This window comes from Toxorhynchites rutilus, chromosome 2 (assembly GCF_029784135.1).
Source record: "Toxorhynchites rutilus septentrionalis strain SRP chromosome 2, ASM2978413v1, whole genome shotgun sequence".
Classification (NCBI taxonomy): domain Eukaryota; kingdom Metazoa; phylum Arthropoda; class Insecta; order Diptera; family Culicidae; genus Toxorhynchites; species Toxorhynchites rutilus.
In genome coordinates this window covers 62,840,452-62,861,310 of record NC_073745.1, presented here as the reverse complement: position 1 = coordinate 62,861,310, position 20,859 = coordinate 62,840,452, and the positions used below count along the sequence as shown (strand labels likewise).

Here is a 20,859-nt window from a genome sequence, read left to right as displayed (position 1 = left end):
ATAACACACAAAGATGGTCAGTTGAGGGCTTTAGGGCTTTATGTGCTCATGATTGTTCGCTTAGTAGCGGACACGCAACCAATTAGGCTACGAAGACCCCCTATTTAATTTTATTTATATATTTATTAATTGATATCAAAAACAGTTTAAAAACGTAAGAGTTTTATTTATATAGATCAAAAATATTTGGGGTGCAACCAGTCACTTCCGCACCGGGTGCGGAAGCTTCACTCGACGCCACTGGTGATTGGGATACTGGCCCTATTATATAAATCGAAAAAGAAGTCGATACGATCACTATCACTATCACACCGAGCAAAATTTCGTATTTTGTAAATCGAGAAAAATGGAATAAATCTTACCGAGCTCGAATTTCATGTTTTGCAAAATGCATATATTTAAGCGTTTCTGAAACGCTTCCCAAAGGAAAATATCAGGGACTCAAACCAAAGCAGAATAATTCCCTGAAGATATGCAACAAGCAAACCAAACAACACGAAAAATTCTGACAGTTGCACCGACAGCTATCACTCGATCGATGCTATCGATTTGCTCGATATCTTTAATAGTATCATAGAGATAACGAGCAAAATTCTTATTGAATCGATTTCTATAATAGGACCTTTGATTCGCAGCTATTCGCAGCTATAAGTTTAGACTTAGCATCAGACATAGGAAAAATCGAGTTACTAACTTACTCGATTTTGATTTAGAATAGACAATTAAGGATAATTAGTATTAAAGCCTTTTATAATAGAGTTTTCCATACAGCCCTTACCTTCACACTTTCCTCAGACTATTTGTTCAGTTTTTTTTTGTGGTTGTTGGTGTTCTCAGGTGGGACCATGCTGCTTCTGCCCAAGGTGTTTGGAAGAAGACGCGTCACGAGTGGATGTGACAAAGATTTGTTCGATTTTCCAGTTTTTTTTTCAGTTTCTCATTTTCCGGATTTTTTTTTCTTTTATTGGAGGTTCAAATGACATGAAAAATTCGATTATTACATCAGCTGGCCGTTAAAAGTGTTATGTCGGGAATAGTTTCAGGAGACAAAAACGCTTTGATTCGATATTGTTTGCCAAAATTGTATATTCTCTTATTGAATATTTACATCGACTATGTCTCATAGCTAATCTAAGTAGTAAATCTAAGAAGAAAAAAAAACAGGTAATTTGTAGTCGTCCTAAAGAACTACTAATCCTTTGTAACATTAGTCAATACAACGGGTTTCTTCGCAAAGCAAACGGACTAGGTGTTTCGCAGCAATGAGATAGTGTATGGGTAATTTGGATAATAAACCGAATCCAAAACCTTAGTTCAATCACAGAATGAAAAAAAAAATACATCTACATTGGAAATCAAGACCAAAAACACAGCGCCGTTCGTCTACTTGTCCGGTTGTGAGTGCGTGGTGCTGGGAGAGTTCGATGATTGGTCCACATCAAATTGCGATCGCGTGGGTGTTTGAGAGGCCGAATTCGACGAGGGTTCCGAGTCGGAATCGGTTTGCCGAACGCTGGCCGAACCAGGTAGCCGGACCGCGGGCTCCAACGGGAACACCTCCATAGGAGGGTACACGTGGCGGCTCTGCTGTGCGTAGTGATCGTCATTTTCTGCGCTTCTAAAACTTGCCGAATTGGGCGTGTTTGAGGCCGACCGCCTCTGGTGACACAAATCCGGTGGTGGTGACCAAGTGGTCGAGTAGAGTGGGGACGCAAAGCAGTAACTGCCCCGCCGATTGCCCCCGTCGTAGCTGGGCTGGTAGCTGTCCGTCTGGCGTGGATTGTAGTAGGGTGAAGTGGCCATGAAGGTGTGTGAGGGTGTACAGCGAACGCTGTAGCTTGGCTGGTAGGGCGTTGTCGAACCCCACATGCAGTGGTTCTGGGTCGTGGTTGCCGCGATATCTGTGTATATGTTGTGATGATTCACGTACGGTGTCTGCGGGTGGTACGTGTCACTCCACTGTGCCTGGCTGGGAGTGAAATCTCCCTTCACATAGAGCTAAAATTATGAAGAGGGAAACGTTAATCGAATCCTGATGGAGCTGGACTGTGAGAACACCACAATTACCTGAATAGGTCGTCGAAATCCTTTACTCAAATGGCGTGGAATTCCTAAGGGGTAGCTGTGGCTGAACCCCACTTCAGGACTCAGCAAAAAGTCATGAAATCTATTCGGGAAAAATTCTATGTTCTTGTAATTTTCGAAAATTGTGTCCTGGAAAAATTACGAGACGAAATGTTGGTCAGCTACCTTGGATCAGTTTTCTCTACTCACCGTCAGTTTCTTCTTTTTCTTATAGCTTGCCCAGTTTTGAGCCTCTAGAATCAATTTACCGCCTGGTCGTAGATGGTTGAACATTCGCTTGAAAGCTGTTTTCAAACCGTTGTCTCCGAAATTCAGATGCATCCACTTGGTCACCGATAGACACAAAATAAGATCGTACTGCTGGGTATCGTAATTGATGAGAGTCTCATCCTTGAGAACATAGTTCATCTGCAAAATAAGGTTCACAATGAATGTTTAGATTTCTTTTCAGACCTATTTTTCGTTATTGCCGCGCCCAAGTAAAGTTTTATCGATCGGATAAGAGGGACTTGATACAGGAATACAACGGAGGAAATATCATTAAACGCTGATATCGGCATTTCTGCGGAACAGGTATAGATGAAGCATAGGATCAGGGTCACGGCTACCTAAGGACGGGGATGTCCGATTGTCTGTCTTGTGTCCTCAATGTTCTGGAAATCTGAGAGCGGGCAGTATGGAACCAAATACACGGTAGCCATCGCCACACTTACATAGATTGGTTGCTGCGAGCTCAATGCGAAGAAGATGCGCGATTAGGTTAGAATGATTCGACAAAAGCCGGGACATTACAATTTTCCTATACGAATAGTGATCGTAACTCTGTTTCGCCAAGTTTTGAAGTCTCTTCAACAAGTGGAATTTAATTATGTCCGATCCCGAAGCTAAATTATTACACGAAAGGAGGGCAATTTAGGATTCTACCATCGAAAGATTTTCATAACCGCATAGAAGCGTTATGTCGCAAACCTTCTTTATTCCTCGCTTCATTTGTATGGTTCCAGTCACGCATTCTCGTAGCCGTATTCTAAAAAGTGCTCATAGTGGTCTCCTTTGACAAACCATTGGCGAATTTCCGTCAATATCCACTTTTTTTTGCTCTAATCAAACCTTTTAGTTTCAAAACCATTCCACTAATCCAATTTTCCTGATTTTTCCTGAGCAAACATGATGTAAAGTTATACTAGTCGAGGGGAAGAAGTTCCTGCATCGAAACGACTGCTTCAGATACTATTTCCGCAAATTTTCTCCAGTCAAATATTTTTCGTGAATTCATACGCAATATCGACTTACTCACGAGATCTTGATTGATTGACGATCGATAAAGATATTGGTAGGTGATCACACTGTCATGGGGATCTTGGATTACCTTCTTCATGCAATCCAGGGATAACGAAGAAGAGCAGAGAAATATTTCTAACATGCTTGCCATGCAGGAGGATTGAAAACCTAAACACAGAACATGTAGGGAAAAATGAAAAATTTCGAATGTTTATAGCATTTCTTAATAGATCGCAAAGATGTTGCATTAATTTATAGTCAATATTTAATGAATAAAACGATATTTTTCACGAGATGAACAATTGAATAATTGTGAATGTCAAGCGTTATCCAAACGCCCTAACTGCCACGATTGGCCCGATTTGTGCTCCTCGATTTGTGCTGCCCAAAAGGAGCAACCAGAGTAACAGCGAAATACGGTTTCCTCAACACAGACTTCAAAACCGAGGAGCCTGGGGAAATCGGCATTGCAAATAAATGCAAGTCGGGGGCATTTTTGTCCCCCACCGAAATGTGTTTCCCCAACAAAAATTTCAAAACTAACGTCCCTGGGAAATCGCATTCCAAATACATGCAAATCGGGAGCACGTGTTTTTCCTAACACGATCTTTAAAACCAATCGGCAAATCGTGAAAATCGGCATTGCAAATACATGCAAGTTGAGAATGCTTTTGTTCTCAACGAAATGTGTTCCCGTGGGTTGACCGTTCTGAACGGGACAGTACCGTTTTACGACCCTCTTTGATTGTCCCGTCTTTCTATCAACTTGTGCCGTAATTTGAGTATGAACAAAAAATATTTATTTCTTTGTCATTATTTTCAATAACACAAAATTCAACATTTTTTCTTCCACAATTTCTATCTATGGTTTTTCAGGTTTAGGTTGCCGAAATCGGTCAAGTATTGCGCCTAAAACAAAGCTTTTTCCGAAGTCATCTCAGCGTGATTTCTCTAATTCTTTTCAGATATCTTCACAAACCTTCAGAAAGATGGTGACCAGAGCCTGTGGATAGCTATGACTACATTGCGACTTTTAGTTTTGAGCCAAACACAAATATTAATTATTAATCTCTGCTGAGGTAAATATTCTGTCTTCCTCATTACTCCAAGCAGTAAACATCGCTTGTTTTCCGTCGTCCTAAGGGCTTTATTTGACATTAGATCAATGCATAGAACTGATGCTATGGCGAAGCAAGCGTTAAGGTTGTGCACAAAATAATTTTTCGGGGAATACCAAGCTAGACCATCGTGAATGTCATGCTGGAATGTTATGAGTTCTACGTCAACAATGTTATAGTTCTACGTCAACAATATTATAGTTCTACGTCAACAATGTTATAGTTCAACGTCAACAATGTTATAGTTCTACGTCAACAATGCGGTCGTGCCTTGGACAAAACCTCCTATATTTTTTGTTATTGGTGTTCTAATCAATTCAATGATGATTTCATTGGTGTTCTAATCAATTCAATCTAAACATAGGAGGCTAAATTTCTTATAATATATGAAAACTTTCTACGAAAATATGTTGCACTACATTGAAAAATAAGAAGGCTAGGAGAAACTCTTAAGTATAAATGGGTTGTATTCAAGATTATTCCTGAATGAACAGAAATTGAAAGCAGCATTTGAAAAAAAAAAAATTCAAATCAGATAGATAAAGACATATTTTATGATTAGTGGAGAATGATCAGAGGAATTATAATTCATTAGATAATAAGTTGGAACAAAGAATCTGTGCTAGTTGAAAATCGTTGGGTGTAAATATTTTTAGAACTGGACAGACAAAATTCTAGAGTGTAAGAAATTCGTGAAGCTTTCTAATTATATTTCGTGTCTGCCTGGTATATGCCTTCATATCTTCTGCTCACTGAATTTCTACGCATACCGTTTTATGAGTAGACAAAATGTTGATAACCATTCGCTGCGATAACGTCAATAGATTCAACAATATGCGTTGGGCGTGCATGTCAAAATCGAAACTGGGTACCTGAAGTTCATCAAATCAAGCTAATTCGCACTTCGAGAAGTACGTACACTTGAGAGATGCATTGACTTCAGAGGGAAATGTAAATTACAATGATCATTTGAAAATTCTTCCGCTCAAATATTTTGGAAGCTCTAAACATCATATCGTAAAAAGTTATAAAGGGTTGTATTCAGGACACGACCGCATTTTCGACGTAGAACCATGGAATTGTATTATACAATCTCCTTGTTTTGACGTGAGACTACTAATCTAACCTTTCAATATAGGGGTCTATTTCAATGTTTCGGGTGGAAAAAGTGTGGAGTTATCCTACTGGGATTTGAAAGCATATTCTATGAAAGGTCTCTTCTCTTAAATGACACTGACGTTCCTAAAGGAACTTCACCGTCTCAACGTAGTATTACTTGCGTCATTTTTTATTAGTACTTAGTTGAGATTTCTATGCCAAATAACACGCCTAGAATGCATTCTTAGTGGCAAGCTCTAGAATACGCGTGACCACAGTGCAAGTCGGAGGAAATTTGTACTTACTTACTCGCTTGCAACTGTGGTTATTCCATTCCATCAGTGGAAAGAAACTCTACTCCATACTTCTCCTTCCCTTGTCTTTCCCGACAGGGAACGAATCCATTCTCGCTCGATGTCCGCCAGCAACGATGTTCCTCCGATGACCCCCAAACGAGAAGTGGAGTGGGTTCCAATCGTGGATGGCTTTTTTATATCAAATAAGTTGAAAACGGGCAGAAACGAATGTTGAACCGGATTATTGTCGGTACGGGTACGGGAAGCACACAAATCGGCAGAACAAATGTATGGGAAAATAGGAATGTTTCCAGTTTTCATTAATTTAAATCGTTTAGGGATTAGGGAATTGTCAAACAAATCTTAGAGAATTTCCAATTCGTTTGGTGTGCAAATCATCAGAATCCGTTCGCTGTGAAAACAGTTATCACGTTAACTTCATTTCATAAAAACGTGACCTGTTTTCTGATTTGGCATCCTTCCTGAAAGAAGTAGTTTACCGTCAAAAGACGGTCATTAAATTAATTTCTACCGAGGAACATAATATATCACAATGTATGAATTGATCTTAAATGGCAATTGTTCAGACTCTTTACTTACACAGCCAATATGTTGAATTCAATTGAATTCGGAAATTGTTTCATTCAATCAAAAATTTCACCAATGCAAAGAAATAATTAGTTATCCAACGGTAATCTCACGTCAACCTTGCGGTTATATCATAGATATAACCCACCAAAATTTCATCCCAAATAGTGCGCCCCCAAACGAGTCATTTCAATCGAGGCGAATAATGTTGGAATCGTGAAAATTCAGCTCGTCGCCTGAAGAAAGCCATGTTTCGCAAAGGAAAAAAAATCATCATAGTTAGAATTGTGAATTAAAAATTCAAATTGGTCCAGTTTACACATGATGCTTCTGCAATAAATGTTTGGATGAATCGAAAAAAAAAAACTAACTGAAACTCACCGTTTTGAAGATGACATTACTCGGGAACGTATTATCCGGTGAAATCAAATCCAGTTGACATTTTTTCGCGCCCCAATTGCCAAGCGACAGGGGGAACGAGATGGGGAAAAATTGTGAAATGCCCTTTTTAGCTTCGTTGCTCTGATGCCGCTGCTGATGATGCTTCGTTTGACCTGGACGAGCGCCGCTGATTTTTCGACGCGGATGTGGTTTGCCTCTTTTGACTGCATTCTTGGAATGCTCCCCGGGCGTCTGCTGCTCATTCTGTGCGGCTTGATCCAATCGCACAATAGCATCTGAAATCATCGTAGGATCATCAGGCGGAGGGATTCTCACCTGGGCCGCCAGATTTCTTCTAGCCTTGGCGATAAGTTTGCTGTCGATGTCAACGCCGGTAATGCTTTTCGTGTGCAGCATTTTGGCAACGGCAATCGTCATTAGGCCAACATTGCATCCGATATCCAAGACGTCCTTGTCTCGAAACAAATACGGATTCCGCAGAAATACTTTCAATCGAACATCGATGAATTCGTTCAAGTTTCGATACCCGTAGTATCGATCGTAGTTTCCATAATGATAATTTGTTTCGTTTTGAGGAGACTTAGTTTTACTGCCCTGTTCGCTTTTGGACGCTGTCTCTTGCTGTTCCGATTCGTCTTTTTGCTTTGCCGGAACTGGCGGTTTAGCCTCCTCGGCAGTTACCTCTGATTCGGTGGGAGCGGCGTGTTTTGCCGGAGGCTCATCACTGTTCGAGGTGCATGACTGCGTCCTGGTACGATTTCGTCCACCTACCGGTAGCGTAGGCCAATGACCGCGTTTCCAAGCACCTGGCTGAGGTATGACGGGACTGACGATTTTGTCCATCGAATCGATGCGGCGCACTTTACCCTTATTACTGCAACATGTGCTCTCGCTAATCCTTCGTTTCCGACAAATCTCCAAATCCAGCTTCAAATTACGACTTGCTTTGTCCCTGTCGCCTATGCTGCCGCTCTCGAGTGGATGATCAACTTCTTTGGCCGTGGAACCGGGAGCCTCCAACAATTGGGCTTCTTCCGCCGTGGTTCCCTCCGCCTCCGATAGACTAGTGGACAGCTGCCCACTGGCGTTTCCAACGCTACTATTGTCGATACTCTGATTGTTTTTGTCAGATTTTAGTTTTCTCTTTCGCTTATTTCGAGCTCGCTGTTTTCTCTTCATCGGTGAGCAAAGCTGCATCTCGTACTCAACCGAATCCACCGGGTCCAACAGATGCAACGGATCATTGATGTTCGGCGGAATAATTACCTCTATTTTGTTCTTGTAATGTGGAGGCGTGGGGATCGGAGATGACTTGGGAGTGACGGCATTTTCCGACTCGTTCTGCAAACTGTTCAAATTCAGTGGATCGGAGATGTTTCCTCCGAGGAGAAATTTTGTCGGCGGGATAATGCAATCCTTTCTGGGACGTTTATCTGGCAAAAAGAATTTTGCGACCGCCTGTAGACGCTTATTTCTAACCTGCATCAAGCTGTTCAAGGAGTTTTTGTTCGAGTGTTTATTTTTCCCTCCGCTCTGCTGCTGTTTTGACTCCATTGCTCCTCCTCCGTTTGGAGCCGTTTGGAGAGGCTTTTCTTCACATTTTCCTCCAACCAGCAGCCCACAATCCAGCCCTCCTTTGAGCTGTTCCTTTTTCTTCCCACCGTTATCCCGTTGCTTTTTCTTGAATTTATTCAGTTTCCACTTTTTGTTTTTATTCTGCTGCCGCGAGAAATGCTTGTTCTGTTTCTTATTGCCATGCAATCGCGGCGGCAGTGGTGGCGGTGGCGGCTGCGGCTGTTGTTGCCCGCCTTCATTGCGTACGGCAGCGAAAGCATGCTGTTGATGCTGCTGCTGTTCATCACCTCCTCCACCACCACCTGCTTCTCCCTCTACTCCTGCGTCTTCCATCAATAGTCCGGCGCGCTCAGATAAACCGCCGCCCAAATATCGCACTGCTGTTAGTGTAACGAACGCGAGAGATGTTTTGCGCGCTTACCCGTTGCGTCATGCAAAGCACAAATGATGGATTTCAAAAATCTGTAAATGAAAAACAAAGTGACATCAGTAACAAAATTGTGTCGGTTGGAGAAAGAAAAAACGCCCAAATGGAACAAAATATGTGAAGACATACAGTTCAAGATAACGTTTGCCTTTTGAAATAAATCAGAGGCAAATACTAACACTTCACGCAAATTCAGACAATAACAAAATTACCAAAACTTAACGCTGGAAAATCGTACTCTATTGTCCAATCCAGCGGTATTCAACCTTTTTTCACAAACACGTGTTCATGGCTTCGTGGGTCGCAAAAAAAACAAGAAAAGAAGGGTGATGTCCAAGACACGACCGCATTGGTTAATATAGAATTACGAAATTATTGGCGGCGAGAGCAAACATTGAAAAAAATTGATATTAAAACTCTTCGATACAAATATTTGATAGCAATGTCAAGGGCCGATAATGCGATGAATGATTTCACTGAGGAAGCAGCGCGAACGATACGCGAAGCAATTTGAGTAAATTGTCAAATTAATTCTAAGCATTGACTTGTACAGTTGATTGCTAGCTGTCTAGAACACTGAAACTGTAACGCTGAACTTTTCGAAAATCTAAATAGTTTTTCAGTATCTCTTAGCAAAATTTCGTCTCCAATGCAGAACTAAACATCTAAACACAAGACGCTGAACGGCAACAGAAAATCTGAACCGAATCTATTGTGTTGTGGCGACAGAGGCGAAAGCAATAGCATCGAAAGAAATTTTCACCTTTCGTTTTCCACCGAAGAACACAACTCTCAACGCTGAAAAATACCATGCGTTAATTTTAACCCGGAAACATTAATTGAAATGCCGAAAATTGAATGATCGATTGGAAAAAAATCACAAATAGGTTATTCGCGTTATTATTTATCAGACTTCCAACTAACGATCCCAATCTTCCCAAATGGTATTACTCAAGACCGAGCTGTTTAGTTAAGTTTTTCAAATTGGTCTTCTTCAATGCTAAAGACGAATGAACTGATCAAACTTAAGGACTCTATAATTGAAAAAAAAAACATTAAATAACCCTTTAGTCGAAAGTTTTAGTGGGCCTCAAAACGACCGATGGGTTTGCGTTGTTTTGTAGACCAGGTGAAGATAGTTTATTCCTTCTCGCCTTTCTACACACAATGCGGCTCCAGGCGATTATACATATGTCCCCCACTACTGTTGTCTATTTAATAACGCATAAAACATAACATTTCGTATAATTTCCACGTTATGAAAACCGACGACTTACGTCCTACTTAATATTTATCTTCTGCTTTGAGTGTGCTCTACATTAAGTTTGTTTCTTGCATGTTCTGAAGATGCATTCTGTAGCGAAAAATATTGTTCAACACAGTAGCAAAACAGAAAGTGAGCCAAATATTTAGAGAACTTTTACTGTCAGTCAACGACATGCATCGAGAAATCTTTACTGAAATGGGCTTTTAAGCAGTTGTCATATTCATTGATTTTTGTAATTCCCATAGTTTGATTTCGAAGCAGTTTTGAACTATTGAAACAAGTTTTTGGGTCAATTAACCTTACTCATCAGTCACTCCATGCCAAACCAGTATGATGGTTCTTAGATTTTCGTGAAAATTGGTAGTTTGGTTTTTTATCCAGGGTGGCGACTCAAAACCCGAAAAAAAAATCATCGAATCATATTCCCTGATTTTCTAATCATTTTTCAGAAAAATTCCAGATGCAGACTAGCAATCAAAGTTTCTACTAGTGCTATAGGTGTAGTTTTGGATACATTTAATTTGCTATAACGATGAAATTTTTGAACGTCTGTCGATATTTTCGATAGATTGTTTGTGATTTTTTATGAAGTTGAACGTCGATTGAAAAGTGTCGTAAAAGATAAAATATTGGATTCATTGATATGGTTCAAAGTTTTCTTGACGGATCTTTAAACACTAATACAAAACGAGTCATTTTCATTTTGATTTGGGTCAATTTCACGATTTTATTACGATTTTAATAAAGCGATTTGTTCTGGCAATGTTCTGGTTTCATTAACTTTGATTAATTTGACGCAAAAGCATTATTCTTTCGGTTTTCCTTGTCATAAACTTATCGCATAGCACAACCGTTTTCTCACGCATGTTTACATAAAAACATTCAAAAACAAATGCCCTCCCGACGTAGAGGTTTCCACACACAAGATAGACCATATAGTATAGAGATCCTTACACATATCCTCTCCAAAAACAAAAGCAAACAACATATACTGAAAAACCTAGAAAAAGTCAAACTAGTCAGATACAATATTTGGAATAATTAACTTTCTAATTACTGCAATAACCAAAATTCTAATCGGCGGAATTGCATTTTTTTCTAGATTGATGATATTTCCCGATTTTCAAGGTTTTTCCAAGAAGTCGACACCCTGTTATCGCAAAATATTGGACCCGAATTTTTGATGTAAGACTGCGTTTTTGTACCGGGGTGTGAGTTCAAAGTTTCGAAAACGAGTGCAAGGTTTTGAACGTAAATACCTCTTTTCCGGCTGAACGGAGCTGTATGATAATCTCTTCATATTGACCCAACTCTTTTCGCATCTTTTGGATCGAAAGGTGGTTCGCAGATAGAGGGCAGTTCCTCTATCCAACTTTTGTGTAATTATTTTATTTGCAATAATTTGATCTCAACGAATCCTTGCAGCAATGCCGTCGATAACGTGGCGAACCAGCCCAGGAGGTTGAAAACCTCTCAAATAAAGAATAAAAAAAATATAAAACAAAATTACAAGAGGTATATTTCATATATATCCAGACCTTTTATTCGTCCGAATCGAGACTTTACTGAAAAACATTTGACAACTCTGGTGTGGTGTGCATTGGCTCGGTTTTTCATGACTAGGTGGAAGATGTCCCTCGATGTCTTCAGCTCACTGTTGATAACAATTTGCTTCGATAACGTCGATTCCGAACTCTATCAATGATTTATTCAAACTCTTTACCTACAAAGTAAATATGTTGAATTCAATCAAATTCGGAATTTGTTAAATTCAGTCACTAGTTTTACCAATACACCCAGCTTTTTTTACGCGTTTTTTTGCAATTAACGCGGATTTTCGAATTAACGCGGATTGTCCAATCAACGCGGATTTTTTACGAGGTATGTATCCCCCACATAAAAAACCTGAGTGTACACAAATGATTACTAAGCCAGCGATAGTCCTACGTTAGCCTTGCGATTACGTATAAGCTACTCATAGTTTTATTTTTTCATTAGGGTGCCCATTTCCATATTTGAGTGGTCCGAAAATTTAATTTCTTTCCCCTTTTTTAAAAAAATCATTACTTTTGAGCTACTGAACTGATTGAAACGATCTACATATTAAATTAAAGACAATGAGCTATTCTTTTTTGAAAAAATGTAGCCCTTGCTAAAATTGGATTTTGTTTTCGCAATTATTGATTGTATTTTTTTTTTTTTTTTTTTTTTTTTATCCAAAATATATATTTTATTAAGGCTCATATGGCGTCAGCCTAACGGGGCCGGGAGTTCAATATTTTGACAATGTTTGCTTAGACTATGTTAGTAATATGTAACCGATTACTCGCGGTTGACTCGAGGTTAGTATTACAAGTGTTCTCATAATTGGTATGTCGCAGTCTTCGATGCTCTGTACGTGTGCCCGACACGGGATACTTCCTATTGGGATGCAGCTGACCATTGATCAGCAACGCCCCCCTAGTCTGTACCCCATATCTAGCGTGGTGCGTCTTTCTCGACTCAAGGAATCCAGGATAGAATGGCGGCGCAATCATCAGCTCGTGTAGAGTTGTCATGAGCGGTACAATCTTTGGCTCTTGTTGAATAATCAGTGGACTGCACAACCTTCGGCCCGTGCATCTGTAAAGAGTGTGTGTATGTATTGCCGCGACTAAGTAAAAGTTTATCGATCGGATAGGAGGGATATGAAACGGGGACACAACGAAGGAAACATCATTAAACGTTGACATCGGCGTTTCTGAGGAACAGGTATAGATGAAGCAGAAGATCAGGATCCCGGCTACCTAAGATATCCCGGACGGGGATATCCGATTGTCTGCCTTGTGCTCTCAGTGCTCTAGAGAGCTGAGAGCGAGCAGCATGGAACCGGATACACGACCAGACAACATGCTCGATGTCGTGGTAGCCATCGCCACAATCACAAAGATTGTTTGCTGCGAGCCCAATGCGATAGAGATGCGCGTTTAGGTTGTTGTGATTGCACATAAGCCGAGATATCACGCGAATGAAATCACGACCTACATTCAATCCCTTGAACCATGCACTCGTCGAGACCTTAGGGATAATCGTGTGTAACCAACGACCGAACTCATCACCACTCCACATGCGCTGCCAACTTACGAGCGTATACTGACGAGGAATGTGGAAAAATTCATTATAAGCAATTTGCCTTTCAAAAAGTGTGCCTTCTAAAGCGCCCACCTTAGCTAGCGAGTCCGCTTTCTCATTCCCCGGTATCGAGCAATGAGAGGGAACCCATGCTAAGGTAATCTTGAATAATTTTTCGACCAAAACACTCAATAGTTGTCTTATTCTTGTTAGGAAATAAGATGAGCATTTATCAACTTTCATTGAGCGGATTGCCTCTATTGAGCTGAGACTGTCTGAAAAAATAAAATAGTGGTCGATGGGCAATGTTTCAATGATCCCTAATGCGTAATATATCGCACCCAGTTCAGCGACATACACGGAACAAGGATCTTTGAGTTTGAAAGAGGCACTGGAATTTTCATTGAAGATGCCGAAGCCAGTGGACCCGTTTATGAATGAACCGTCAGTAAAGAACATTTTATCAGATCCAACTTTCCCATATTTTTCCGAAAATATCGACGGAATAACATTGGAGCATAGGTGATCTGGTATTCCATGGATTTTTTGTCGCATGGACAGATCAAAAATGACAGAGGAATTGCAGAAGTATGGGAAGCAAACTTGGTTGGAGATGCCTGGTGAAGGGTGCACGTCGTGGGTAAGGTACTCATGGTATAAAGACATAAAACTTGACTGAGGAGTCAGTTGGAGTAGATTTTCGAAGTTATCAATCACCAATGGATTCATGATCTTGCAACGGATGAGAAATCTGGAGGATAATTCTGTGAACCGAAGAGTAAGCGGGGGTACTCCTGCCAAGACTTCGAGACTCTTCCTTTGCTACCATTGTTGATTGTATTTGTTTTTTTATAATTAACTCGTTTAAAGATAGAAGGGGCTTAATTGTTCAATAATTTTTCTACCATTTTTTTACATAAAATATCCGAGAATCAGAGAGGCGTATTTTTTTTTGGGTTAATGATTTTTCAAAGTTAACCGATGGTCCGAAAAATATTTTTTCCCTTTTCATCCAAAAATGACATTTTAAAAACTCATAACTTTCGAACTACTTGACCGGTTCGAACGATCGACATATGAAATTGGAACCAATGAGCTTGCAAAAACGTTACATTTGCGGTAATTAAATTTTAGTTGAATAAATCTACTCTAGTCGAAAAAAACTCTGATTTTTGGATATGTTATGTAAAAAAACTCAGTTTTCAAGAAAGCGCCCTCTATCTTTAACCGAGTAAACTATAAAAAAAATACAATCAATCATTACGAAAACAAAATCCAAATGTTTGGCAAGTACAAGGTTTTTTTCAAAGAAGCTTATTGGCTTTAATTTGATATGTCGATCATCTCAATCGGTTCAGTAGTTCAAAAGTTATAAATTAATGAAGGAAGTAATTTTTGGGAAAAGGGGGAACAATTATTTTTTTGACCACCCTGAAATAGAAATAGGCACCTCAATAAAAAAATAAATAAAAAACGGGTCTAATATTTAGCGATAATGAACATAGCTATTCTTTTTTCCAATGAAGTGATTGACATTCACACTTTGTTCAACCGACAAAGTGGTATTTATTTTTTTTTTCAAATTTCTAGACTAGAATGCTGCCTTAAAACTCTTTGAAAGCTAAAATAATTATAAACGTTCTTCTGTGGAGGCGATCTGCGTAATGGTAACATCCACACCTCTCACGCAGAGATCACGAGTTCAATTCTCACTCCCGACATTCATTCCAAGAATGAAAGTAAAAGTGAAGAACCAGCCGAAATTTGTTAAAAGCCACTATAATAGAGAAAAAAAAAATGTTAACGTTCTCTAAACCAAGTCAAATGACGTGCCGTACGTTTCGTGAAGTATGTAGGGGAATAAGGACCTTCATCTTAAGAGTTAGTTAAGCGTGAAAGATAATAATGGATTTTCACGTAATGAATACTTTTCAAATGGAAATCATGAATGAAAACTCCGTTCTCCGTATCAAATTAACCCTCTGCGGTCGTTTGTCTACTCTCAGCCACCGAAGCAATGAATTATACTAAATACTGTTTTGAATAAAGTAATAGTTTACATTCTTTCTGACCGAATTTTAATGCCTAGTGAACTTCTTCACGAATATTTACGGCGTTTCTATGAATAATAGGTAACGGTACTCGATATAAACAAAATATTATAAGCGTGGGAAGCTAAGAGAATCTCTTTTAAGGGAAATCAATTTCGACCGCAAAGGGTTAAGATGCGTCTACATTACGCCAATCGACATTGGCCACCCGGTAAAGACGAATAAGGGTAGATGTGCCGTCCAGGCTTGCCGACGTGCCGAAAACCGAACACAACCCGAAACAAGTCAGTCCGGATCAAAGAAAATCAAACCAAAATAAAACGAAGTAAATGCGCATTGACGGCATTGTGCTTCGTGTGTTCATGACTTCATGTACCCGATGGGACTAGTGATGTCTAAAATTTATTCGATTATTGATTAATCGTTGGGGAATTTTTCAATATTCGATTCATTCGAATAATTGTCTTTCAATATTCGATTGATCGAGCGAATATTTATTTCTCGTAATAGTCACGTATCACGTTGTCATTCTGGTCTCGTGGTCTATCGGTTGGATATAAAAATGTTGGATAAAAGAATTGTATAGCCTAATTCTTAACCTAAAAATGCATTAACATTGAGAAAGATTCCTTTTTTCATTAATCGCGATTACAGTGACAATTATTCGATGTATTTATATTTTGATTTTAAATTATTCGATACAAAATTACTCGTTTATAATTTCAGATATTCGATTATTTGAATTAATCGAACGATTAACCGACGTCTCGAGATGGGACATCCACATGACATAACGAACCGAATATACCGCCTGGTACAGGCCGACCGGCAGAATGTGAACGCGCCTTCAGTGTTCAATGTGCATAGAAAACTTATTTTTTTTTCGTATGGTACAATAATCTCTTACGAAAATTGTTTTTGAAGACACCGTATCTTTGCAATCGCGGATCCGACTAAAGTGAATATATCGCATAAACTAATAAAACATTCTTGTGCATAAAAATTTGAAAAAAATATCAAATTGAATTTAAAATTAAACCATTAAACCAAATTAAAATCCAAGAACAAAACTATTTACTGATACGGAAAAAAATATTTTATTTACCGACCACATGCACTTCCGAGAGACCCACAGTGCTTATCCCCAAAAAAAAGATAAACAAACACAGTACACGAACCTGTTTCTCTCGCGTTGCTCACTCTGGACAAAACAAAAAAAAACTTTGTTGATTAGAAAAACGTATAAAAGATGAATCGCTTCACATCGCTCTTTCTCTCTCCCTCTCGTTCGCGCTTTCGCTTGTGTTATTGTGCTTTGTTGTTATTGCTGCTGCTGCTACTATTGCATATGCAGAATTTTCGCTCTCCCCCTTCAACCACAGAGCAAAACAAGAAGCAGAAGCGCAGCACCACACGGTGTGGAAAAGCAAGACCTTCTTTTCGTCTTCGCTCCTTCGTTCTCTCCCGTCCACACTTCGACCGGATCGAGGAATCCTCGCTCGTTCGCTCACTCACTCCACGATGATTGGAGTGCAGTGTGCGCTTTGGCGCTGCTTGTGTTCCTCCCCAACGGTCGTAGTGATTTAGCACGGCGTGTCACGAATTCAAAAATCGCCCAACCACGGCTCAAAGTCCACCCACTGGATGATACTAGTACACGTTTTCCGCACTGCTTTTGCATGCAAATCACTCACTTTTCCGCTTAATAGCACTGAAAATTCACCGAAATTAGGGGGAATCCGAACGCAGACCAACTATACGCTTCCAACTCTTGGCACGAACTGATGATCGGGTGCAGGCGAGAGCGAATTTTACTCAGCGCTGTGAAGCTAGGTGTGAAGTTTTGCATGGAGACACTCGAAATGCTGGCCCTGTTTGACAGACAGCAAACCACTGGGCCCACAGGTGCGGAGATAAAAATGGCTGGTTTGGGATCGTTTGGCCATAAAAAAGTGGATATTTAGACCAATTAGTGCATATGTGATCAAATGTAGTAGATTCAAAGTGAGGCGGGAAGATAGCAAATGTGAAACAGGACAGGTTGTAACGGATTTGTTGAAAATTAGGTGAATTTGGATGGAGTCAAGTTTTTGCTTAGAGGAGGTCTAAGAAAAGTACTCCCCAGCAGTGTGGCGAAAATGTATTTGATGATCGTAAAGAGGAGATGGTGCGACATATGAAATGGGCGTATCCTTGTTAAACTTTTTCAGTGGCATGTTAACATAGAAAACCTGAAAACATTTACCTCAATTATATTTGGGCTTATAATGAAAAATGTCAATTTTTCTTATTCTAAAATGATACGAAATATATTAATGTGTCATTTTTTGGAATACGTTTTGCTTTTGACAAATTGTAGTATGAAATAGTTTCTTATGTATCATGAAGTAGAACGAATAAAAATATATGATAATCAAGTGGGACGTATTTTCACAAATTATACATTAACGTTACAATTATATCATGTTAATCTTGAAATTTTATTGACTTCTTGTACAATTTGTTGATAGTTGACTTGTCTTGTTGACTTGCATTGTCGATTCTCAGCCCAATTATAACTTAAACTTTTTGGCAGAAACAATAGCCAGTCATTGAATTTAAAATACCTTGGGTTTCTGGTTTGATTCAATATACACTTGGAACATCCACATAAAGTTAGACGGTTAATTTTCTCCACTCGATTTGCGGCACATGATTTCATTCGGGAGATCTCATAACGTTTTAGAAAAGAACTATTGTGCCTATTCTAGAGCACGCCTCTTCAGCATTCTTCTGGCAGAAATAACACCTCTTCTGAGCCGACTTTGGGAACTTTCTTAGGCTAAACACACAATCCCGTGGGAATTTTTCACTACAATATATTCATACGCCTTCCGTAAGCTGCAGAAACTTCTTATTTTGAAACTTAAAACTGTTTATTTTGTTGGACTGACAGCAATTGGTTTCGAAAACTCTCGTATAGAACTCTTCTCAATTCCTGGCAATGAGAAAGGTGACTCCCTCGTAATGGTGGATGCCCACGGAGGCGATTTGTTTGATAGACAGATTCCATACGATATTTTTTCCCAATTATAGCATCACCATTTCCTCTTGTGTCAGCGAATATATTGGGATTTTTGGATGCTGGATACATTCAATCATTCTAATTGGCAATTAATGTTTGCCTGGTAGTCTGTTCTGATCAACGGCCAGATCATGTGAAATTAAACAAATATTTTTGAAACTATCCTTTGCATGAAAATTGACCGATGACTTTTCGCCAAACATCCTCTTCTACGGTTTAAACCTAGGGTAACGGTACATTTAATTTTACAAAAAGAGAGAGTCGCTCAGAATCACCCATAGTTGATAATTCTGAACTTATAAAAATAGAACAAGGAGGCTTCAGGAGAAATACCTAGAGAGATGGTGAGGTATTTGATGGTGAGAGATGGCGTACTCCTGTCGTTCGACTTATTAATTATACGTACTTCTTTGTTTATTCCCAATTAAGGTGCGCAAAATTCCTTATGGTTTTCAACTGCTGGCGTTTATATTAGTGTGTTACAGATAATGTTAGTACGGAAATGAAATATATTCAAACATAGAAGGCTAGATCATCATGTGGTTGTTGTGTCGTAAATATTGAGAATTAGGTTCCCGGAATAAATCGCTGCAGAGAACTACTGCAATAGAAACAACCACTCAGAAAAAGTGTAGTAGGCTAGAAATATTGTGGCGCGGTATTTCAGAACAAAAATTCACCGAGCAAACGTATGCCGTCCGATGTTCGCTAAAGCTCGGCCGGACATTGCTTAAGGATCGTATCCTATGTTTCAAATTAATCGGGCAATCAGTGGAACTCAGGTTTGCGTGCGAGACACCGTCGCTTCCTGAATATGTCGCTTGGGCCGCCTCGATTCCTTATCCTCGTGAAATGGGGACTTCGTCCCCAAAATACCTTGACCACAGAATAATTTTCGGAAAACGAAAACGAGAGAATAAATTTACAATAAAAATGTGAGGCATTTATACACATGATGTTTTTCCCACGCCACAATATTTCTAGCTTACTACACTTTTTCTAAGCGTTTGTTTCTGTTGAAGTTGTTTACTGCGGTGATTTTTCCCGGTAACGAATTCACGCATTGATAGACGTGTGCGATCATAAAACCGTTTGAGTTTATATGGGTTTAAGAGGCAGAGCGTGCATTTGATGTAAATCATAGTTTTTCGAGAACAATCAATATGACTTTCTGTCATTGACTCGCTTCCACCAAGTCTGTTGGTCGAAGCCAAAAAATAACACATGTCAGTACATGTCAAAGAAAAGATTTAATTCTTGACAAATGGAAATGAGCGTTTGGAAAATAGTCCGCGTACGGAATGGAATGTATGCTGTTATTTTTCATGCTATATGGGTTTTTTTTAACTAAGCGTTGTGAATCAATTTTTCTATAAGTTTATTACATGAGATAATAAACTTATAGGAATGAAAAACTCAAAGGTCAGTCCCTAGGAACCGACACGGGGCTCACGTGTTAATCAGTACGGAGAGGTATGCATATGCGCACATTACACCGATTCAGTTGAGTCGGTTTTAGCACTAGCAGCCCAACCCGACTACACTATCGACTATCAGCCGACAAAAAGACTGCAATCTGCAGGAGTTTTAACACCAAGTAAAATTTTGCATTCACATTTCAACAATTTAAAACTGCATTCGGGCATGTTAGGCTAGGCGCAAATTGCAAAGCGTATAGCACTCGTGAACTAACCGGCTCACATGTGCTACACACGTCTCGTGGTGGTGCGCAATATTGAGTCGTAGGTTGGTGTAAGTAACGTGCCACAACCCTACGATGTCAGACTCACGGCGCTACATAATTGTTCACTAACACAAGCACCACACCCGACACGACCAGCACAAGAAACTGTGGTTCAGCCACAACGTCACGTGAGTCACGTCCTACAAACGCTGCACCATCTTGGCCATCTTTTATCTGTTTTCATTAGCCACAAAAACAAGCGCTAGGTCGAGCCAAGTTACTCGCGCTTTACGCGACTCAATTTGGGCCTAGCCCTAATGTGATAGAGCGTAAATAGCTGCACGAATACGGATGAATTATTTCGACGTTTGTTTCGCCTTAAGGCAATATGGCTATGTTCTGACGTGCCGTGAGCGAGGTTTTGGCGTGTTGCTGGCATGCAAACGAAGACACTTCACGCCGGCGATATTTGTACTTCTCTGTTTCTCTCGTGCATATGGTTGTATGCAGTAGTGACATAATTTATAACTGCACGCATGTAGGAGGAAGGTTGCTAAATGTAGACGCATGCCCTCATTTTGATTTTATTTTTTTATGATTTTGAAAAAACTTTTTTAAATTTTTAATTTTTTTTACCGTCGAGATTTTAACCCAGATACGTTCAACATTGCTGGAATAATTCAAAACAAAACCAAATGACATTTTTTCATACAAACACACACATTGACGATTTCCATAAAACACACCGAAGACATGCTGCTGGCACGGTGCAATGTGAGTGAATCAAGATACTGTGGACCCCCGATTATCCA

At 39.6% G+C, this 20,859-nt stretch overlaps 1 protein-coding gene across 1 annotated transcript; it reads right to left on the bottom strand.

Moving 5' to 3' along the window:
- Positions 1-1,068: 1,068 nt before the first annotated feature.
- LOC129768784 (7SK snRNA methylphosphate capping enzyme bin3) lies at positions 1,069-17,068 on the bottom strand. The gene is made up of 5 exons (XM_055770660.1): positions 16,478-17,068; positions 6,848-8,905; positions 2,275-2,493; positions 2,068-2,214; positions 1,069-1,998 (listed from the first exon to the last, which is right to left on the bottom strand). Exons 2-5 carry the CDS (start codon positions 8,774-8,776, stop codon positions 1,384-1,386), a joined length of 2,910 nt encoding a protein of 969 aa, XP_055626635.1. The 5' UTR covers positions 8,777-8,905; positions 16,478-17,068; the 3' UTR covers positions 1,069-1,383.
- Between the last annotated feature and the right edge of the window lie 3,791 nt (positions 17,069-20,859).

What these genes read in the sequence shown, in the direction of transcription:
- LOC129768784 (XM_055770660.1), bottom strand. Translation starts at nt 8,776, where the DNA reads ATGGAAGACGCAGGAGTAGAGGGAGAAGCAGGTGGTGGTGGAGGAGGT. An exon ending in GTAATGTCATCTTCAAAACG is followed by an intron (nt 2,494 to 6,847) that starts GTGAGTTTCAGT and finishes CTTATTTTGCAG; the next exon opens with ATGAACTATGTTCTCAAGGA. An exon ending in AGAAAAAGAAGAAACTGACG is followed by an intron (nt 2,215 to 2,274) that starts GTGAGTAGAGAA and finishes TAATTTTTCCAG; the next exon opens with GACACAATTTTCGAAAATTA.